General features: G+C 35.4%; 1 protein-coding gene across 6 annotated transcripts in view; it reads right to left on the reverse strand.

Moving 5' to 3' along the window:
* Positions 1 to 23,707, reverse strand: part of KANSL1L (KAT8 regulatory NSL complex subunit 1 like) — a 126,401-nt gene that overhangs the window by 49,482 nt on the left and 53,212 nt on the right. For 4 of the 6 annotated variants that reach the window (XM_058532914.1, XM_058532915.1, XM_058532918.1 and 1 more), the window contains 2 exons: positions 22,418 to 22,539; positions 4,030 to 4,234 (listed from right to left, as the gene is read on the reverse strand). In XM_058532914.1, the coding sequence (XP_058388897.1) occupies positions 4,030 to 4,234; positions 22,418 to 22,539 (327 nt within the window). The remainder of the gene's footprint in view (positions 1 to 4,029; positions 4,235 to 22,417; positions 22,540 to 23,707) is intronic. The other 2 variants (XM_058532917.1, XM_058532916.1) reach the window with 2 other exon arrangements.

A 23,707-nucleotide genomic window follows, 5' to 3' on the forward strand; every position in this document is an offset into this window, starting at 1 on the left:
ATATGGAAAAGTCCTCCCTCTCCCCTTTATATCTATCTATCTATCTATCTATCTATCTATCTATCTATCTATCTATCTATCTACCATCAGTATGGACTCCACGCCTTCCCATTTCTTCAGTGGTTCATTACTGTCCTTAGTTATTTTGACGCTCAACTACCCCCAGTGTTGGCCAGTAGGAGCTTCTACAAACTAGCTCCTGGGATCTTTTGACATGTTCCCACCATTGTTTTTTTTTGAACAGTTCCTTGGTTTCTGGTAACTTGAAGATGTTCCAGGTTCAGATACTGTCTCTTCCCCAGCCCCTGAGGTCAGCCCTGGCTCCTTTCGGTAGGGAATGGTACTAGACAACAAGAATGAGTGCCAGGTGTACTCACTGCTATAAGGGGAAGTTCGAGTCTAGATCTGTCATATCCAACTTGGTAGCCATTATCCACACGTGGCAATTTAAGTCAAAATTAATAAACATAAAACAAATTAAAAATTCAGTTCCTCAGTTCCACTAGCCATACTTCGTGTGCTCAAGAGTTACATGTATTTAGTAGCTACTGTACTAGACACCACCGATATTTATAGAACATTTCCATCATTACAGAAACTTCCATGGGATATAACTGTTCTAGACCCTTTCACAAGGCAAATCGAGAAAACACACACACACACACACACACACACACACACACACACACACTCTCACAAGTCCTCACTCTCCACTGCCCTCTAAATATCTTCCTGTGTTCTACTACATTAATTCTTCCACACATTAAACAATTATCTGCTGAGCATATACTATTGAACAGTTACTGTTTAAGGCCCTGTAGGTTCAGGAATACAGCAGTGTCCCTTTATGCGTGGGGAATACGTTCCAAGGACCCCAGTGGACGCCTGAAACCACAGATATAATACCGAACTCTCTATATATAACATGTTTTTTCCTATACAGGCATACTTCTTTTATTGCACTTCACTTTATTGAGCTTCACAGACATTGCGTTTTTTATAAGACCCTCCATCAGCAAAAAGATTCAAAACCGCTGAAGGCTCAGATGATGGTTAGCATTTTTTAGTAATAAAGTATTTTTTAATTAAGGTATGTACGTTGTTATTTTAGACATAATGCTACTGCACTCTTAATAGACGACTACCGTATAGTGTAAACATAACTTTTATGTGTACCCGGAAACCACAACAATTGTGTGCCTTGCTTTATTGTGATATTCATTCTATTGCAGTGGTGTGGAGCCCAACCTGTAATATCTCTGAGCTATGCCTGTACGTACATACCTACAATAAAGTTTAATTTATAAATTAGGCACAGTAAGCTATTAACAATAACTAATAATAAATAGAACAATTATAACACTATAATAAAATTTACCATAGATCTTAGCAACCTCAGCATATGATTTTTTTCTTTCCTTATTAAGTTAAAAACTCACCTTTTCACTTAAAGGAAGCACTTTACAGCTTTTCTGTGTCATATCCGAATTGCCAGCATCACTACTCTTGTGCTTTGGGGCAATTATTAAGTAAAATAGGGGTACCTGAACACAAGCACTACCATACCACAAGTGTCGATCTGATAACGGAGACGGCTACTGAGTGACTAATGGGCGGGGAGCGTATATGTACGCTGACCAAAGGGATGATTCACATCCCAGGAGGAACAGAGTGGGATGGCATGAAATTTCATCACGCTACTCAGAATGGCACAGAATTTAAAACTTATTAATTGTTTATTTCTGGAATTTTCCATTTAATATTTTCGGACCACAGTTAATTGTGGGTAACTGAAACTTCGGAAAGTGAAACTGCAAATAAGGGCGGACTATTGTATATAGTCCCTGTTCTCTAAAAACTTACAATGTAATGAGAGAAAAATAAATGGATTATTACTATAAAATAATGAATTATTATTATAACACATGGTGTTGTGTCAACATGTACGCCATAGTGGGGATGTCAAGGAAGGCTTCCTGAGAGAAATGACGTTTATTAAGTTTAGAAAGGTAAATAACTATTATTGTGCCAATTGGGGAGATAAGTTGGAGGTGGGGCATTTACTATTCTCCATCATTTTTTTTATCTCTGTTCCAATTATTCACTTAAGATGCTTTCTTTATCTCCTCCATACCTTTTCAAAATTCTGTTTATCTTTCAGAGCCCATCTTTTCTGATGCATTTCTTAATACAGTCACGCATCGCTTAAGAATGGGGATACGTCCTGAGAAATGGGTCCTTAGGTTATTCTGTCGTTGTGTGAACATCACAGAGTGTACTTACACAAACCTAGATGGTACAGCCTGCTACACACCCAGGCTGCATGGTACTAATCTTACGGAACCCCTGTCAAATATAGTCTGTCATTGACCAAAACGTCGTTATGCAGTGCATGACTGTACCTCAAACCAGACAAAGCCTCTTCCCCAACCCACAAATATATTGTCTTTACAGATTTCATGCACACACAAGATTCGGTTTATGTTTGCTGTTATCAATGTAATGGTAAGAACATGGGCTTTGGAATAAGACTTGTTGCTCACTAGCTGTGTGACCCTGGGCAAGTTACTTAATCTCCCTAAACCTCAATTTCTGCATCTAAAGGTGAGATTAATAATACCTCATCGTTACATGTTTGAGGATTAAATAAAATAATGTACTGAAAATGCTTCGCATTGTGACTAGAATATGATAAAGTATTTGGTGTCCTAGCAACAATAATCTTACACTTGTTTCCTCCTTTGTTTGCTGAAAGTTTTAAATTTGTTTACACCTTTCCAGGCCAATCTTTACATTATCAATTATACGCAGTATTTTAGTAACATCTAGCAAATCCCTTAAATTATTCAAGCAGGTTCCTTCCAGTCAGAATATTATGGCATATTCATATGTAAAATATTTTAGATAGTTCTATTTATAACTATGAAAATACAAAATCAATTTCATAAATGTTATTTATCTATTGCTTATAGCAACTTTAAATAAAAATCATTAAATAAAATATGATTTTTATGTATAAAAACTTTAGATAAAAATATTTTCCCATTAAAATGATTACATAAAATTTCTTAAAATTCTGAAATAAAAATTTTAAAAATATTTTCAAATTGGGGGAGCATGCTCATAAGAGCTGAACTACTAAATGGTAAAAATCAATCTATCAATAAAAACAAATTTATCAGAATCCATGTTCCTATTTATAAGTGGATCCTACAAAATCAAACTTAAAAATGGTTCCTAATGAAACACAGCATCTTGATTTTTATACAAATATATTTAAAATAGTTAATGTAGTAATAATCAGAAACACTATTAAATGATAGTATCAAGGAGAATTTCTTTCCTTTGACACATTAGTTAAAAATATAATAGAAAAAAAAAGCATGTCATATAATGAGCACTAGAGATAACTTATTTTGCCCTTCATCACAGTGTATTTAGATATGCATTGAAAGATATATACCTAACATTTTGCTAACAAATAAAAAATACACTCTCTAAATGAATGCTTCTAATGAAGTATATTTTATTTGTAAAAAGTGTAAGCATGGACATCTAAAATTGAATTGTTTATATTCTAGAAAAAAGAAAAGAAGCACTCACCAGGATTAACAAATACCAAACCTAAAAAGGAGAGCAATGTCATTTCCTCCAAAATAACAGAGAGCTGTGCAGGTTTTCTTTGCCAAGCAAAAGACAAATATGTAGTACACTTGTGTTTTCCTTATTACCTTTACCAGTAAAATTTTAAAATCACCTTGATATGTAATTTTCCTTCAAATTAGTTTAAGCATAATAATGGATTAAAAAAATGGAGATGGGAGAAGTTTCAGAATATACTGCTATGTTGAAAAAATTATTAAATTCTACTTATATATTGTCAATACCTATTAGGTCATATATAAACTATATATTTAAAGCATTCTGGATGTAATTATTCTAAATAACTGTGTACAATCCATATCCTCATGTATGTGAAATACATTGATGGTAAAATCTTTGCTCATGTTTTCCCAAAGGCGACCTTACCTGCGGGGTCCAATAAAAAGTAGGGCTCAATCTGTAGAGTTTTCTTTTGTGGAAACTCTGAAGCGGCCTTGTTCGAGCTGCTGTACTCATGATAGTCAAGGATGGAGATTTCAATCTTGTCCTGTCTTTTCTCCTTTTCTTACTGTGCTTCTGGTTAAGTAACCAGCTACTGGAGGAAGAGAGCTCATCTAAATTCTCTGAAGCACTGAAATGCCATGAAATAATTGAGGAGTGGAGGGAATAAAACAAAACAAACAAACAAACAAAAAAGACAAAGAAAACTAAATGTAAATTGCCTTGATCTATTATGACAGAAGAGTATTAATTTTAGCCAATTTTGTGGTAACAAATGGTGAAAGAATCAATATTAATGGGGAATTACATATTCAAGTTGTGCAAATAATTTCTACTTCTATTTTCTCCTGCAAAACAAATATCCTATAGGTTAGAAATGATCATGAGTTCATTAATACAATGTAAATGTTCATTATAAATCAATAATTCATGTATATTACACAGTGTTGTAATTATTTACACCAAATTCTTTTTGCATACGACTGAAACTACATAGGATTATGGGTTTAAAAAGGGCTAAAGTCTCATCACTGCATCATTAGTTGCTCTTCAATAAGCACTCTGTACCATTTCAGGGAATTCTGAAACAAAGATGCAATCCTACTATATTTTAGGAATTTTTTAAAATTCTGATGATACAGAAACCACAACTATAAAATAATGAAACAGATCATACAAACTATACATGAAAATAAGCATATTAACTTTATAATTATTCTTCATATTAATTTTTAAATATTTTATATATTTAAATATTTCAAAACATCAGAAGAAAGTTAATGCTCATTGCCACATAAATTTAATTTCATTTATATCAGTATATTACATACAAAATAATTAAGCTTTTCAGGCAGTATACGTACAATTTCAACCTTATTTATTTATGTAGACGAAGCTAGTCAATTTAGTATTCTAACATCAACATTTGAATCTGCTATATGTGCTACTGCTAATCAACATGTTAAGCTCCAAATGTGCTATTTGAGTCAAGTAGAATCTGTGTTTAACAGTAAACATAAGATACCGTTTTCCTATAGTAGTATCATTGGTTTTGAATCATATTTATGGCTGCCATAAAATATTCTATTAGCTTGTGGATAAAGCAAGTAATTAAAGAATGCTTTACGAAGCAATAAGAAACCAGAAATAAAGGCACCTGAATGGCTTATATTGGTGAAACCAAAGAGAATTATTAAACATGGAATTTGGTGACTATCATACATTCAACAAATACATAGTTGGGTATGTACTATTGGCCAGACCAGTGTAGGGAAAAGAGCTGATGATAACTATTTCGCTTTTAAAACATTAACTTTAGTCTTCAGAGAGCTCTAGTCAAGAATGTTTTAAGTCTCAGTTAATAAATGTTCTAAAGATCTTCTATCTGAGAAAGGTTTAAGACACAATGCTACTCTCAGATTAGCAGGTGCAATCTCATCCTGATGTTACTTTCTGTGACATATCATATGCATTACTATGGAAACCTTGAAGTGTAGCAGTGCTAAGTAACAGTCTGCTCTTGAGAGACCAGCCTTGGAGCTGGGCTATCATGTCAAGGGTGAGCAGAAGGTATAGATGGTGGCCAGTATCAAGTCAGGCGCTGGGCAGGGCAGGTGGCCGGCACAGAATGAGTCATGGTCAGGAAGAAGACAGGTTTCAGTAGGTGGCATTAGAAGTGATCGAGTCAGGAGAGCTAGGATCCAGGGATGGGAATAGATCCAGTACAAAAGGAGGTTCTTCATCCAGCAAGTTAGAAACACCTTTAGGCAGATTATACTGGCTTCTTAAAAGAGACACTGCTTGGGTAGTGCCTAGGGAGAAGGAAGAGCTTTGATTCTGGGAGGCTGAAGCCAATTAACTAACTCCTCCTCTATTTACAACTCTTCCTTGTTAGTGAGGCTTTATCCCCCTCCCCACTGAGACTAAGCCCTAAAGGAGGTGAGGCGCCATCTCCTTAGGAAAGGACAGCACACAGTCTTTGAACTGCTAGAGGCCCATAGGCTGGTTTAAAGAAAAACGGGAAGCTTGTCATTTGTGTCACCAAATGTCATATTTTCACGTTTCTAAGGTGGCTGACACATTATCATAGGAAAAAAGCTCAGTTTCACTTTTTCTTTCTTTAAGTATGTTCCCAGCTGCAGACAATTCATCCTTAGATGACTTTTAACTAACAGTTTCTATTAAGGATCCTTGCAAAGTATAATCAAAATTTATCCTTCTCAACTAAATGGGGGAATTTACTGAAATTGAAAGATGTGAAATCTGTTTATTTCATCACTAATCAATTTGTAAAGCACATTATTCTCACCAAAGCTAATTTGGTACATAAACCACTTTTATAAATAATTGATGAGGTTGTTGTAAAAGGTTACTGCAAATCATTGATAAATTCACTTATTTTGCACAGTGTTTTACACTAAAGAAAGGGTCAATCAACGAACCTCATTGAAAAGCAGAACAAGAGGAAAATTATGAGGAAATTCTTTGTAAGACAACATAACCCTGCTCATGTGACTCTATAACCTAAGGCTTTTCTTTAGGAGATAATAATAGAATATCTAGACAATTAAGTATTAAGTCAAACAGGAACTTAAGACAAAGACATCATTGATAATCCAACATAAGATACCATCATCACATGACAGTTAAAAAAAAAGTTGTAATAGGAGAAGGAAGAGAAAACCCAGGAGGGAAAAAACATTTCAATAAGAGAAAAGGCTTAGTGTTCCCTCTGAGTTGTAGGTACACCTAGGAAACCCCAGAAACTGAGGATTCAGTGGGCCAGTGTCAAGTGTCGTCATATTATAGTTATCAAGACAATTATCAACAAACATCAATATGTAATTACCACTGGACTTTTGAAATAGCGGCGTACAAGTGGGGTAGTACAGGTGAGGCAACACATTACACTACTCTAGATTTATAACAGGAAGCTTTTGATCAGAGAACAATAAGAATCCCCCAAAGCATCACCTAGATCCTCTGTGTTATAGGCAGAGAGCGTAACTCGGCTTTAAGATGAATTAAACGATGAGGAGGGGGAGCAGTGAGGGTGGGTTTTTAGGCCTAGGCCGTGCTCCGTTTCCTCTGCACTCCCCTAATCCAAGCTATGTTGTGCCAGCATTACCCCAACAGCCTTGTAACTGGTCTCCCTTCATCCACACTTTTTCCCCTCCAGTCCCTTCTCTACCAATCTTTGGAAAAACAAATCCAATCCTGTCATACCCTTTCCTCCCATCCCCACACGACTTAAAATCTCTCAAATTCTTCCCACTGCTCTGAGAACTCAACTTGAATCCTGAATGCACGGGGCTCTGAGTGGCCTGGCCTGCTCTCTCTCCTGCCTCATCTTTGCCTCATGCTCCCTCTAGTTCCCTGTTCCAGCCACGCTGCCACCTTTCATTTCAAATAACTCACACTCCACAGTACAAGACCTATTATTTATTTCTGCTTCCTGGAATTTTCTCACATCCTCCTCCACCTACAGAATTTTCAATAACCATTTGGCTCTCAGTTCAAAAGTCAGTTCCTCAGGGAGGTCTCTAAGCCCTTGTGTAGTCTCTCCAAAGATGAGGTCAAATCCCCTCTGACAGCACTGCTCACCTTTCTTTCAGAGCGTCTTTCACGGTGATAATTATACATTTATTTGTATGACTATCTGACTGACGTCTGTCTCCCTGTCTAGACTGTAAGCAGTGCAGGGACTGTTTTGTTTGCACTTGTGTCGAAAGTTCCTGCTGTTGTACCTCGCAGACAGCAGATGCTGTAAATATCTGCTGAATGAACGGAGAAATATATCATATATATTGTCAGGTTTATCATCCCAGCTCTATGCTTTGTACAGTGCGTGTACAACACATACTACACCTAAATAATTAGTTTAGTGAATGAGTAAACATTGAACATGTTTAGCCTAAGAGCCAAAAGCAGCTCCAAACAGAAGGCTACAAAAGAGCTTTTCAAAGATAAGATGTATATTTACACTGCCTTGAGTTCCATTCCAAATCTTTAACTCTTTGATTTAGAAAAGTTAGTTTTTGATAGTAAGATATGATGTATCATATTTTATCTTATCTTATAATCAAGTATGCCCACCATATATTTATGCGAATGAGCAGATGACAGCTATAAGATGGTTTGATTTGTAAAAGAGAAGACATGAACCAAGTCTAAAAAATTTGTTTTAATCTAAACGTGCAAAATGACTGACAGCTTTACCTAAGAAAATAATCAGCAAGTCCTGAGTTCACATTTTATTAACACTGTTTAATTTCTCTTATTTAATAACTTTCTGAAATCATTGGTTTTCAATTACAATCCTAGAAAATCTTGGCAGTTAAGATATTTATGGATAATAATAGGCACTCAATTTGCCTTTACAGAGTATGAATGGGAAACTTCAAGTGCATTTTTAAATAATGTATTCCTATAGTCTGATTACTACAGGAACCAAAAGCCCAGAAGTGAGTCGATTAATCTTTTACCTGATATTTTACTATAAATCACTACCAAAATCAATTTCTATAAACGTTATGTACTTATAGCATAATTAAGAAATAAAACATTCTAAAGATATAAGTACACAGGGACATATATTCGCTACCTTCTTGGTGTCATCTTGGTGGTGGCACTGGTGGATGAAATTGGAAGAATTCCAATCTATTTGATTTCAATCCATCTTTTTATAAACCCAGTGAAAGACAGTCTGGAATTTTTCACAGTAAATTATTCAAGTGTGTAATAACCTTTTGCCTAAGCCAAACTGTTCTCTTGGGAGGACTGGAATAAACATTATGGGGCTCTGTCTGACACTTTCAGTAAACAAAAAATTCCTGGTTATAAATTTAGAATGCTAGAACCATAAAAGCACGGAAAAGACTTCAGGAGGCTATTTTTATTTTTCATTCTCGAGGAATAGCAGATAAAAAGTATTCAGTGCAGAATTTTAAAATACTGTTTTAGGCCAGTAGTTTTCAACATTTCCTTACATTCACCCATTCTCATATTAAACACACTTAAGAAAAAGTAGAAATCAACAATGGAGAAGACAATTAGAATGTACATTCCCAAAGAGATCACGATAGCTCCCTCAGTTCCCCATACACTCTTATACACAAACACCCACACCCACTGTACTGAGACTGTGTCCTCACAAAATTTATATCCACCAGGAACCTCAAAACGTGACCCTATTTGGAAATGCAGTCTTTGCAGATGTAATTAGGTAACATGAGGTCACACTGCATTGGGGTGAGCCATAAATCCATTTACTGATTTACTTGTAATAAGAGACACAGAGAAAAAGAGGAGACCCACCCAAGGAAGAATGCCATGTGAAGACAGACACAGAGACAGGAGAGATGGTCTACAAGCCAAAGAACGCCAACGAGGCCAACAACCACCAGAAGCTAGGAAAAGGCAAGGAAGGATTCTTCCCTAGAACCTTCAGAGAACATGGCCCTCCCCAACACCTTGATTGTGAACCTCTAGCCTCCATAATAGTGAAAGAATAAACATCTGTTATTTTAAGCCACCCAGTTAGTGGTAATTTGTTAAGACAGCCCTAGAAAACTAATATATCCATAAAAATACACCTAAGAATCATTGTTTTTGCATGACTTGTAATCTCTATTTCAAGTCTCTCCTTTTCATCAATTGGAGTTTTCTGATAAATTCAACCTATAGCAGCTAAAGTAGGGGCAACCTTTCCCCAACTTTCCCTGATGTCAAAAGTCCTCCCAACAGTTGAATCTACTGTCTTCTTCTCCCTTAACAGTGTTTGCAGAAATGAATGCATCACATACTCAGATAACTCCACGACACAGGATGGCAGTGACCAATTTTAAAGAAATTACAGAAAACAGGACTTATATAAACTTACTAACATGGCCCACTAGGGGCATTACTTGTCCTCCAAATGGCAAAAGTAAACACCCACCTCTCTCAAATGGGCAATGGATCAAGATCCAGGCATTATCTGGTATAGAGAAAACAATGCCTTGACCAGGCCATTTCTTCCACTCTGGGTATTAAGTATACCCCTTACTCAAAAATACAAGTCTCTTCAACTCTAGCAATAATGTTTACAACATATTATACATATACAACAAAACTGTAAAATGGCATTCCTCATTAGATATTGTCTCTCTAAAAAAAATTTACATACCTATTGTAAAAAAAGTAAGGTACATCTTAAGGCAGTCATTAAAATGGAAAAAAATATTTTAAATATAAAAAGCTTCAGATATAATATTATTGAAATAAGATATAAAACTGCTTTCAGTAGATCTCAACTATGAAAATAATGTATAAAAATGATAGGAAGTAAATATACTCTGAGCAATATAAGTGATTTCCATTTTCTTCTTAGTATTTTGTGAATTTTTCAGTTTTCCTACAATGAGCTTGTACTATTTTTATAAAAAGAACAAAAAATGTCATCTAAAAGTTACAGTCTTCTTTTTCTTTTGTATTAGGAACTTCTAATACATTTTTAAGTGGCTATTTGAGAATAAGCGACTTAGGAGACATAATAACCGAATGTAATATGGTTTTTGTTTGGACTCTGATTATAACAAATTAATCATAAAAAGATAATTTTGTGACAACTGGGGTAATTTGAATATGGATAGAGAATTTCATGATCGTAACAAATTATGGCTAATATAAGAATACCAAGCAGATGATAATAACATGGTGGGTACATTAAAAAAAAGAGCTTATCAAAGAAATATACAGAAGTATTTACAGTTAAAATAACAATCAAAGGGGCCGGCCCCGTGGCATAGCGGTTAAGTGCACGCGCGCGGCTGCTGATGGCTCAGGTTCGGATCCCCGGCGTGCACCAGCACACCCACTCGTCATGCCATGCTATGGCGGCCTCCCATATAAAGTGGAGGGAGGTCAGCATGGATGTTAGCTCAGGGCCAGTCTTCTTCGGCAAAAACAGGAGGACTGGCATGGATGTTAGCTCAGGGCTGATCTTCCTCACCAAAAAAAATAAATAAATAACAATCAATAGAATTTGCTTTTAAAAAGTCCATAGAAAAAAAAATCTGTCAGGAAGAGAAATAGCTGAAATGAGTTAGCAAAATCTGGAGAACTGTTAAAGCTAGGAATATGTGGATTCACTTTACTACGCATTCTATGTACCCAAGTTTTCCATAATAAAAGATAGAGAGAAACAGAGACCAACCATTTGCAGTGCTGTCTGCCACTCCTGCCTCTGCTGCTTAACTTCAAGTGGGGCCTTTCAAAGCATAAAGGGAAAGATACCAGGAAGCCAGTCTGACAGCTATATTTTTCTGAGAATTGAGACATACAGTTTGTCAGACCTTTCTAGTTAATCTATAGTTTGGGAGATACAGTTCAGATTCTTCAATATAATCTCTGAGCTGTTTTTCTACATATGAGATATAGTTTGAAATTGAAACTTTGTAATTTACTAATTACTATTTTTCATTTTAAAGGAAAATTTGGAAATTAAAAAAAGTTAAAAAAAATAAAAGCTAAAATATGTTTCAAAATCCCATCATCTAAATACTAATATAGCTTTCATTAAAATTTTGATTTATATCCTTCAAGTCTTTTTTTCTATGAAATCATACTGTACAATGATTTTGGTATCCTGATTTTTCCATTTAACATTCCAAAATAAGCATGTTCCCATATGATTACATACTTTCTATACACATAATTTTTTAAGAGTTACATGATATTCCATCCAGTGGTTGTATCATAACTTCTTTAAACATTCCCTATAACATTAAGTTTCAGACATGTTAATAGAGATAAAAAGGGAAAAGTAAGGTTTTTACAAAAGAAAATAATTCCTACTGGCATTACTTTAAAAACACAGTAGGGTAAGTTTTTTTTCCTTATTGATGTTGTACATCTAGCTAATACGATAATTAACGTCATTCATAGGAACCCAAAATTATGTTGAAAACTTCAGCCTGGAACATGCTGCTAACAAACAATGGTTTCTCATGACCGAGAAGTGTCTACTGAAAATATTATGAAGTTTAAAGAACTACTTTATATGCGATTGGTTTGCCAGTTTAACCGCAGTTTTTCAATTATGATACCCAATTAGAAAGAATGGCTGCATTTCATGAGATAATTACCATTAGTGGAAATAAATAGCATGGCAATGATTCATTGGAATTTAATTTCATATCATATTCTGAGCCTCATTAAAGCAAAAACAAACAACCACCACCACCATAAAAATCTAGACATTATTTCAAGTAGGAACTCACTTTCTCAGAGATAACACCCCATGGGGTAAACAAGGGTCCATTTACAACAGTTTGTCTTCATTTTAGACTGAGATCTAAAAGCCAGGAAGGCTCCCTCTGATGATAAAATGTAACGCTCCGTTTGTTTGAAGACTCAATCTTTTCAGTTGCTCATTTCCTGGTGACTCATCTTAGACCCTGCTGCCAAGATTAATAAAGCTAAAAAAACAATTCTGACTTCTGGAAGACACTGCCATTAAATAAGAGATGGGGGCTGGGAATCAATGAATAACAAGTGGGCAAACGGGTGCCCTGGAAAATAATTAACCAGGTGAATTTATTTCAGACATGGTGAGAACAGATCATTAGGATATTAGAAAAATGACCTTAAGTACGTTTTAGAAATTATATCAAACAACAAGTTTTATGTGGTCCACTAACAACTAAGACAGAGAACAGGTGGCTAAACTTTAAAAATTCAAAATTTAAATTTCTTCTAACCTAATTATACACAAAAACTACGATATGTGACATAAAGCTAGAATAAATATGCTTTATTAGAAGAACTGTAACACTTCACTTACGAGATCATTTATCTGGCAACCCCAAGTAAACAGAATACAGCTGAAATTGCAAAAAGATCTCAGTAAGTCCATGCCTGGAAGCTCACTCCTGTTACTATTAAGAGAGGCCTTCTCTCCTACTAGAGAATGTCTCTTATCATGGTGCAGATACTTCCACCACGTTGGTTATCTGATTGTCTAGTCCAGAGTGAAATCACAGGAGAGGAGGAAGAACTGCGGGAGACAGCCATGCGAGCAGCAACTAAAACACCAATCTGACTACGGGCGAGAAAAAACAAATAAGTATAAAATATTTTTTATGGAATGCTGATTACCTGCAAGAAATCTTGAAAGATTTTTCATTCATTCAAAAAATATTTATTTGTGCCCACGATGTGACTCTCACTGATCTAGATGCTAGGAAAATAGCAGTTAATAAAACAGACAAAAAAGAAAATTCCTACTCTCCTGGAGTTACATTCTCTTCCAGGAAGACAGACAATAAACAGGTAAAAAAAAATCAAATAATATCACACTCGTGATCTCATTCTATCCTCACAACAATCTAGGAAGCAGACTGTTCTCATTAGCTGTGATTTAGAAAGTTGCCCAGGATCACAATGCTTCCAAGCAGCAGAGTTGAGACTGACCTCAGATCTCTCTAACTCCAAAGGATAGTCTTAACAATGAGTTTTCTTCATAGCATTTGATCAGGGTTTAAAATCAGACATTTATTTGTGTGATTATTCGGTTGATGTCATTTTTCCCAAACTAGGGACTCTATACCACGAGGACAGAGACCACATCTACTTTTGTCTAACACTGTATCCCCAGTGCCCAGCTCAGGGCCCGGCACACTGAGGTCCTCACAGGTATCTGTTGAGTACTAAGCAGATTCGTTCATGAATCCACAACTGCTCATCTCAACAGCTCCTGAGGATGTGGTCATAGTGATGAGCCTGAGTTATCAAAGAAAAACTGAGTTAAGTTCAGTATCATCTAAGAAAGGCAGTGTGTAATAAATTTTCCTTAGACAATTCTTCCCAAATGGTTTATTTGAAAGTTTTCGGCACTTGAGTAGAATCTTCATTCCTCCTTCTGTCTTGGGTACGTCTTTCCATAATAACTTCTAGAGTATGCTTTACAGTTACTAAGATACGTTGAGTAAAGTAATTTCTCTCTATCACTAAATCTCTTGACTTAAGCTAACATAAAATTATTGCATCCAAAGCAAAGCAGAAAGTGATGTTACAAAAAGATATACATTTTAGGCTGTATTGAAATCTTTATGTTTTTATTGTTCATTTGTTTGAAAAACTGGAATTCCTCAAAAATAAATGTTTAATTAAAGATTATTAGCACTAGAAACTAATTTAGGAAATATTTGTGTCCTAGTAAATTTACAGATGAAGAAGTGAGATGTAGAGAGATTAACTGGATGCCCAAGGTCACAAAATGTCTGAAAGAAAGAGAAGACGTAAGAAAGTACACAGTCCCATAACTGCAAGTTAGCCTGAAGCCACTAAATTACAAAAAACACCATAATTGACTAAGAATAAACAAAAGTTAAAACTTTTCCGTGGGATGGGGGGTGCGGGTTGGGGGAGGGAGATTAAATGTCCCAAGATGGTCTTTTGAGGAGCTGTGTTTTTTTATTATGTTTTTTGTGAAGAACATCAGCCCTGAGCTAACATCTGCCAATCCTCCTCTTTTTGCTGAGTAAGACTGGCCCTGGGCTAACATCTGTGCCCATCTTCCTCCACTTTATGTGGGACGCAGCCTCACCATGGCCTGACAAGCGGTGCACCGGTGTGCGCCTGGGATCCGAACCCCGGCCGCCAGCAGCAGAGCGCACACACTTAACCGCTACGCGCCACGGGGCGGGCCCCAGAGGAGCTGTGTTTTATGTACGATGAGAATAAAACCCAATAGTGTGCTTACCCTGGATTTCAGAGGGCTTGATTACGGGGTCCCATACAGACTAGGCAAATGGAAGGTGTCGGCAACTTGACATCTTCCCAAAAGATACGATGGAAAGATAGCTGGTGCCCCAGTGGCCCCTAGTACGTACCTGCATGATGAATGTCCTCAGTAACAGCTGGCCTGTGAGGCCCTACATATGCCCTCAAATCGTTTCCTAACTCGGGCCACTCTGAAGCATTTTTTTAGAAGGGTAAGAATAGTTCTAAATCAATGACTAGTACACTGCCCAGGATATAAAACAAACAACAGGCTATATCTACAATTTTAATATACATTATGTCGTTACATAAAAATATCAATGGCTAATGTTATTAGGCCGTTTCTTCTGCAGCAGGCATTGTGATAAGAGTCTTATGTGTACTATCTCATTTACTTCTCCCACGACCGCATACTGTCTCCCAACATCTGGTCTGTTTACTGTGAGACACACATGTAACTCTTGGTCATGATCTGCTGAGTGGCATATTACATTTTAATAGACGCAACAGGGAGCTTTTAAGATAATATGACTATAGAGATTTGGTTAGAGTGGAGACTGAACAACATCGTGTTGATTAAGACTTTATAAAATTTTTGGAACAGAGAGAATATAAATATTTAGACACCATAATGACAACTTGAAGGCAATACAAGGCAAATATATATTATTTAACACAGTAAATTACCAAATTTCCTGTTACTTTTAAATATACCTTTTGCCTATAGCTACAAACATTCTGCAACTTCCTATTATTGTACTGCTGTTATTGGGTCTGACATTTGTATTAATTTACACATTTCAGCTGAGTATGTGCCTCAACATTCACAACTGAATAGAAGAGTACTTTTCAGGTCAAAGGGGACAATTAAAAATACACGATAGCTACTGGTCCTTTTCTTTTGGCCATTCTTCATTTGCTTTCCACAAGTATGTATGAATGCTTTCATTGGAAAAGACAGAACAGATATCCTAGATTAAGACCAATTTGACAGATAAAGAAAAGGGCAAGGATTACAAAATCAATACTCGGATCAGTCTCTACCACTAAATTTTAAGGTAACATGTTGAAATGATATATAATTCTCTTTGATTCCCTTTTAACAAATTAAATATCACATTCCCACTTCTATCTTAAAATTTTGATATTCTAAGGCTATAATTTTAACAACATGGGACTAGTCAAATTTTGCTCACAGTTTTAGGATTAATAATGGCATTTAAATATTTTTTCAAAACTATAATGACCACTGTATTTTCTATTTACCCTTTTTAAAGTGTATAATTTGTGCCTTATTTTTCTTAACTTCTTTATTGGGAAATACAAGATATCTATAGATAAGCACATAGAACATTTAACTTACGTATAACTTGTAAATATGAAGCAATGCTTCTCCTACTCCTCCACTCAGGTCAAGAAATGGAACATTATTAGCACCTAAGAAGCCACACCCCTACGTGGACCTTCTCTTCATACTTGACTTAGAAAGATCGAAAGTTAAATCAGCACTTTTACAGGCCTCCTGAGCAATTCAAGGACCCGAGAACAATTTAAATCCGTTTACCTTCCTCCGGAACCACATGCTACTATTCCCATGGACTTTTTTTGTGTGTGTGTGTGAGGAGATCAGCCCTGAGCTAACAATCCTCCTCTTTTTGCTGAGGAAGACTGGCCCTGGGCTAACATCCATGCCCATCTTCCTCTACTTTATATGGGACACCGCCACAGCATGGCTTGACAAGCGGTGTGTCGGTGCGCGCCCGGGATCTGAACCTGCGAACCCCGGGCCGCTGCACTGGAGCGTGTGCACTTAACTGCTTGCCCCACTGGGCCGGCTCCCATGGGCTTTTTTTTTAACCCCACTAGACGTATGTTACTACTGTTTGTTCACATATGCCCATAGGGTTATTTACCATTTCATTGGTTCTTCATTCTTGCATCTCCAATTACCCATCTAGGATCACCATTTCCCACTGCTTGAAGCACACCCTTTAAGGTGATCATTAATTGGAGTCCACTAGTGACAAACTCTCTCCATTTTGATCTGTCTGAAAACATCTGTTTCACACTCAGACTTGAAGGATGTTTTCTCCGAGTATAGAATTTCTAGGCAGTTACTCTCTTTCGACACCCTGAAGATACCATTCCACTGCACTCTGGCTCCTATTACTCCTCTTGAGAAGTTAGCTGTCAGTCAAACAGCAGCTTCAACTGCGGCAACGTCTTCCTCCCCCTCCCCCGCCCCCACTGCTGCTTTTAGATGTTCCACTTGTCTTTTGTTCACATTTCCTCTATCTTTCTAGGGGTAGATTTCCTCGTATTTGTCCTGCTCAGGAATCTGTGGTTGGCTTCCTGAATTCGGCATCTTTCATAAGATCAGGTAATCTTCTAGCTGTCTCTTCAAATACTGCTTCTGCTTCATTCTCTACCTCATCTTCCAGGTCTCCAATAAAGTCTCATAGTAGAGCTCAATATGTTCTCCACATTTTTTAAATGACTCTTCTGTATTTTCCATTGCTTTGTCTTTTTTCCTGCATTCTGGAACTTTTCTTTTAATCTATCTTCTACATTTCACATTCTCTCTTCAATTGTGTGTCCATGTTGCTGCCAAACTCACTTGGTTTTTAATTTCAGCATTTTTCATAAGTTTTATTTGGACCTTTTTCACATGTGTTACGTCCCTTTCATAGTTTCTTCCTTGCAGATATTTTCAAGCCTATCTTTTATTTTTAAAATCAGAATAAGCACTGTTTTTTAAATAATCAGTGTTTGATAATTCTGATATCTGAAAATTTTATGATCTGTTTTTGCTGTTATTTTCTCCTTATTCTTATTATTATTGCTCTGTCTCCTCATGTTTGATTATATTTGACTGTGTGCTGATCATTGCTCTTGAAAAATTATCCCTGAGGATTTCCTGGGGCTAAGAAAGAAGGTGCCTTCCTCCAGAGAGAATGTGCCTTTGCCTCTGCCATCTGCCTTGTGGTATTAGCCATTCCAGAAGCATTTTAAACTAGGGATTCCTTGGATGATGCATTGATGCAAATTTGGACTGAAAATCCATGTGCAAGTCCCTATCATGGTCAGGCTATCTCAAAAACAGGTTTCCTTTTTTTTCTTTTATCTTCTGCTCTGCTCAGCACCAAGGCAACTCTCTCACGCTGCTTATAGGGGTGGGGAAGGGGGAACCAGTTTTCCTTTGGATTTATGTTTACTATGAGGTGTAGCCCCTGGAGGAAGGTGGTCCTAGCTAAATATGGGGAGGATTTCCTTTCATCTCCCTACCAGAGGCATATCTTCCTCTCAACTCACAAGCTATTAAAACTTCACTTGATTTTTCTGGATTTGGCTTTGATTTCTCTTTCTTTCCCACAAAGCTATCAAAGCCTCAACTTAATTTTCTCAGAATGTGGCCTCAGACAAAAGTAGATTGCTGTGCTTTGCTTACTTTTCTAGGTTCTTACTTTTTCTTAGCTCTTGGCTTGGAAATATCATTAATGACATTCACTACTTTCTTATTTTCAAAATAAACACTAAAATATTCAATATCAGGGACTCAAACAGATATTTGTATACCCCTGTTCACAGCAGCATTATTCACAACAGCCAAAAGGTAGCAGCAACCCAAATGTTCATCTAAGGATCAATGGATAAACAAGATGTGGTCTATACATAAACAGAATATTATTCAACCTTATAAAGGAAGGGAATGTTGACACATGCTACAGTTTGGATGGACCTTGATGACACTATGCTCAGTGACATAAGCCAGTCACAAAAGGACAAATACTGTATGATTTCACTTGTGTGAGGTACCTAGAGTAGCCAAATTCAGAGACACAAAATAGAATGGCAGTTGCCAAGGACTGGGAAGAAGGAAGAATGGGGAGTTACTGTTTAATGAGTACGGAGTTTCAGTTTAAGAAGATGAAGAAAGTTCTGGAGATGGATGATGGTGATTGTTGCACAGCCATGTGAATGTACTTAATGCCACTAAACTTAAAAATGGTTAAAGTACTAAATTTTATGTTATGTACATTTTACCGGAATTTTAAAAATTCTTATTCAAATGATGAATTTTCTTACTTCACATTTACTTAAATACATAAAATGAATAATATTTATATGCTTAATAACGACATCTTCAGAGAGTGCTTTGTGGTTAAGTGCCAAGTTTGAATAACATTACAGAGACTATGCCCTTACTCTTAAGCTTTGAATCTGAGAGACGTTTTCTTCATATACAATTATATTTAAGAAAAAATAACAATATTTGAAAAACAACAAGACACAAAAAATAAAACTAGGCTTCATTTGACATTTTATTCTCAGGGTCAAAAGGCTTATAAAGAGATAAATTTCACATTGCTTCAATACAGGTATCTTTAAATCAAAGCTTTTTCATATGTTACTATAATATAAAATTGTCTCTCCAATTGTTTTTCAAAATCTATAGTAATCTCAAATGTGAGTAATGTAAAATAATCTTAAATTTATAGAATTTCACTACTACACGTTTATTTTATAAAAAGTTCAATTAGAGAATACTTTTAAATTAAATTCTCATCGAGTTTTACAAATATGAATTAAGTACTTTTCACAATATAGTTAAGGGGTTAAAAAAACCGACTTAGAAACCACGTAACATCCCTCTTCAGGGGTGGGCTGCTCATGCTACAAAAGACGTGTGGGGCGAGGAGGAAGGGACGGGGCGATGTTCTACTTGCCAGTGTCTATCCAAACTCCTCCACCAACATCTCCCACTCTTCACTCGGCTACAGTCACTTTACAAACAGCTGCATTTACACCCATCTTAATCTCTTTTGTGCCACTCTCAAAAAACAAGTGCATTTTCTCCTGTCATAAGGTCCCTCCACAACTTAGTGATATGTATTTCTGCATTTCCCATCTCTGGCTCTTTCCCTTCCCTTTATTTTAATAAAGATGCTTACATTTCTTCCATCTTAAGAACAAAAATACCTTCCTTGACCCTGTACATCCATTTTCTTATAGCCTTTACAATCAGCAGCCTTCAAAGTATAATCTTGACTCTCCCTCTGCTTCGTCTCTAATTCCCTTACTAACCACTGTCGTGTCTCTCCGTCAGGCCAGGACACTGCTCTTGCTAAGGTCTCCATTCACGACTGACAAAACCAAGAGACATTTGTCAGTACCTCTCTGGCATCTGACACGACGACCACATATCCTCAAAATTTTCTACTTTTCCTTCAGAGTTATTACTCTTTTATCTGCAACATATTCCAGTTTCTATGTTCCTGGTGAAATAGACTTGTACATTATAGTATCTATTATCATAAATGGTAGAGTTTTCACAAAAATTTTAATGAGATCATGAGTATCCCCCATATCTTTTGATTCACACAGCAGTTTGCTGGTTATCTGGTAACAGCATTTAAAAAGAGTTATTAAACAAAGATAAATTATACATTTTTAACAAAACCTCTAATATTCTAAATTTGCTGACCTTCTCTTTGACGAACGGTAGCTGTACTACATTTTCTAGCAAATGTTAGAAAATAAATACAATCTTTCCTTCAAAGGAAATATAATATTTTGACAACAAATGTGAAAATAAATGCTTTTTGAAAGAAATTCATTTTATGTAGAAAGTATTCTGAAAAAATGTTAATTGTTGCCAAAAATAGATAAAACAAATTAATAAATTAGTAAAATTAACAAAATTAATTAAAATACTTACAGATCAACACACTTCAAAAAGCTGGAAAACAAATTTTTATCTGCTTTTAAATCTACCAAAGAATTTTAGTAGGTTTTGAACCTGTCACAAACTTTCAAAAATAAACCTGCCAATTAGTTTGTAGGAATAACTAGTTGACATCAGGAAAGATGGCCATTACTAGCTGATTTCAACAAGAACCTTTGAACTGTTGGTAGACAGAATTGAAAAAGTATCATGATTCAGTAAACAGCCAATGTTGCATTTCTTTCGTTTGGATCTATGTATCTTTACAAGGTATCTTTTTCAACTATGACACATATTACAATCAAATAGTCAAACAATTGCACACAATTCCATTATTATTATATGATATTTACATAATTACATGTTTCACCTACTACACTGCAAGTTATTTAAAAGTAGGGACTTTGTCTTCTTCATCTATGTATCCCCAGGACTTTGACTATGTGGCATACAGCAGATAGTTATGCAATAAATACATAGTGAATGAAGGCCCAAAAATACAGGCAAGTATATTAAAATGAATATATGTATACATGCACACGTAAGTATATGTGTAATAGTGTAATGCCTGGTCAGGTAAACAAAATATTACCAAAATGGGCTTAGCCCCAAGGCCCAACACTCACATACCAATTTGATGGTGTTTAATGGCTCAACTTGTAATTATGGCTTTCTTAATTAGGATTTGTTCTCATAAATGAAGATATCATAGTTGTCCTATACAAGTGAGAATCTTTACTTTCAAAGTGAATCATCAGTGATACAAGGAATGAAAATAAAGTCAACGAAAAGTAAAGCAAAACCAGCAGAAGAACTGTTTCCATTACAGAATAACGGATAAATGACCCAGGACAAATAAAACTGTAAAAGTAGTAAAAATTAGACTTTCAAAATAACAAATTAGAAATAAAAATTGAATAACAGCATTTTTATTTTAAGACAGTTTATATTCACTAATTTCATTAAGAATGTGCCTGCTACTTAGCACAACTTTCACCACGGTATAAATTTTCCTTTCATGCTCTATTAAAAAAAATTTTAATAATAAATCATATAATTACTAATATAAATATTTCTCAATAGTAAATTACACTTAGTCTTCTATGGTAGTTAAAGCAAAGAAGCCCACATTACAATTTTATGGGAAAAAAATTAGATGCACACAAAAAATGATATGCTATTAGCATCTTTAATTCTAATTCCATCTTTAAAAGAAAAGATTCAAAAAGAAAAATAAGCAAAATAAAAGAGAACAAATGCTGTTTCCAAAAAAGTATGAGGATTCATAATATATGTATATATTTGCTGATATAACATAATAAATTGGTAATGATTGTAGGAATTATTATATTAATTACATTCAGAAAAAAATTTACCTTATAAAAACTGAAATACAAAATGATTGAGTAAAACTTAAGCTGAATTTTATGGACGATATCTATCAATCTTTTGTGCCCAAACTATATCTAGGGTCTTTTTCTCTTAAAATGCATTACCAGGGGTTGAGCTGAAGAATCTAAAACATACCAAATAGAAGGTATACTAAATAAGGCAGTATTTCTATAGCAAACGGTATCACTGTTTTTCCTTTTAGAAACATGATAAAACTTTCTGGAAAGCTGTCTACCTCATTCTCAGGTTTATAGTTAGTTAATTATGTAAGTTTGATGTTATCTAAAAATGTATCCATGGTCTATTGATTGTACTCTAATAGTGCTTAAGGTAGAAGAAAAAAGCAGCTATAATACTTAAAAGATCAAAACAAAATAAAAATAAAATAAGCAAAGCCAAATTTAGAAGCAAAACTATCCCACTGCTACCTACCTCCTGGAAACGCCATTAGTCAGACACTGATGGTGACAGGATCTGGAGGAGAGGGGTGACGAAGCTGGGGACAAGTTGAGAGGGGCAATCAAGCTGTTGATGATCTCGGTCAGCTGTGCGCTCTGCAAGAAAACAGTCAACCCTTAGTCCTGCTGAGCAAGAAACTAAGTTACATCTCAGGTCTTTAGTGACATTAGACGCTTAACTTCTCATGAAACAAGTAAATGTTTATATTTTGGTAAATATTTTAATCTACAAAGACAATGTACACCACTACTGAATTTCCCCTTATTATAAGTATCCACATTTGGAAGTACTCCTCCTTTAATCTACTCACCTTATCCTCTAAAACATTTGAACTCAGCTAATGGCATCTACGTAATATTTCCTTTGAGGCAGCCAAATTAATAATAATAAACTCATAATTTATGATGTGCCAGGCACTATACTAGGCACTAAACATAGAATATTTCTAATCTTTACAACTAACCTGCAGAGTGGACAATACTAGAGCTACTGATATTACTACTATTAAAGTAAATTACAGATGAGGAAATTGAAGCAAAGAGAGATTAAGCAGCTTGATCAAGACTTATAAACTTGGTAAGAAATGGGGCTAGGATTCAAAGTCAGGCTGGAATCCAATGCTACACTGTTTCTCAATATTTTTCCTAATTCAAAAATATCAGGTTTTTTTAGGTACCCAAAATTTTTATTCACTCATAACCCAAACTTAAATATTTGTAATATATTTGTAATATGTAATACATATTAAATTATTCTCAAAACAATCAGCTACAATAATTATAATAAACATAAGCTATGTCAATAGAAAGTACATTTCTACATAAGAATCACTATTTTCATTAACATGTAATCCATGCTCATTGGAGAAAAAAGGGAAAGTATAGAGAGGTTTAGAAAAGGAAAAGAAACTCACCTGTAATCATATTTCACAGAGAAAACCATTGCTAATATCTTGGTATATATCCATCCCTCTAGACTAAGTCTTTTGAGTATATGTGAGCATGAGTGTATACACAACATGCGTGTACACACACACCCTTTTCATTAAACCATGCCACATCAATTTTCTAAAACCTGGTTTTCTCACTTAATATAGTGTGACTATATTTTTAAAAATATAAAGACCTATTTCACCATTTTCATTAACTGTAAGATATTCTATTATAAAATAGAGGGGCATATGATATAATTATTTTGAAATTAATAACATGCTATTAGAAATAATGAGACTAAAGAATATGACAGAACTAAATCTAATATTTG

Source organism: Diceros bicornis, chromosome 37, assembly GCF_020826845.1.
Source record: "Diceros bicornis minor isolate mBicDic1 chromosome 37, mDicBic1.mat.cur, whole genome shotgun sequence".
Lineage (NCBI taxonomy): Eukaryota > Metazoa > Chordata > Mammalia > Perissodactyla > Rhinocerotidae > Diceros > Diceros bicornis.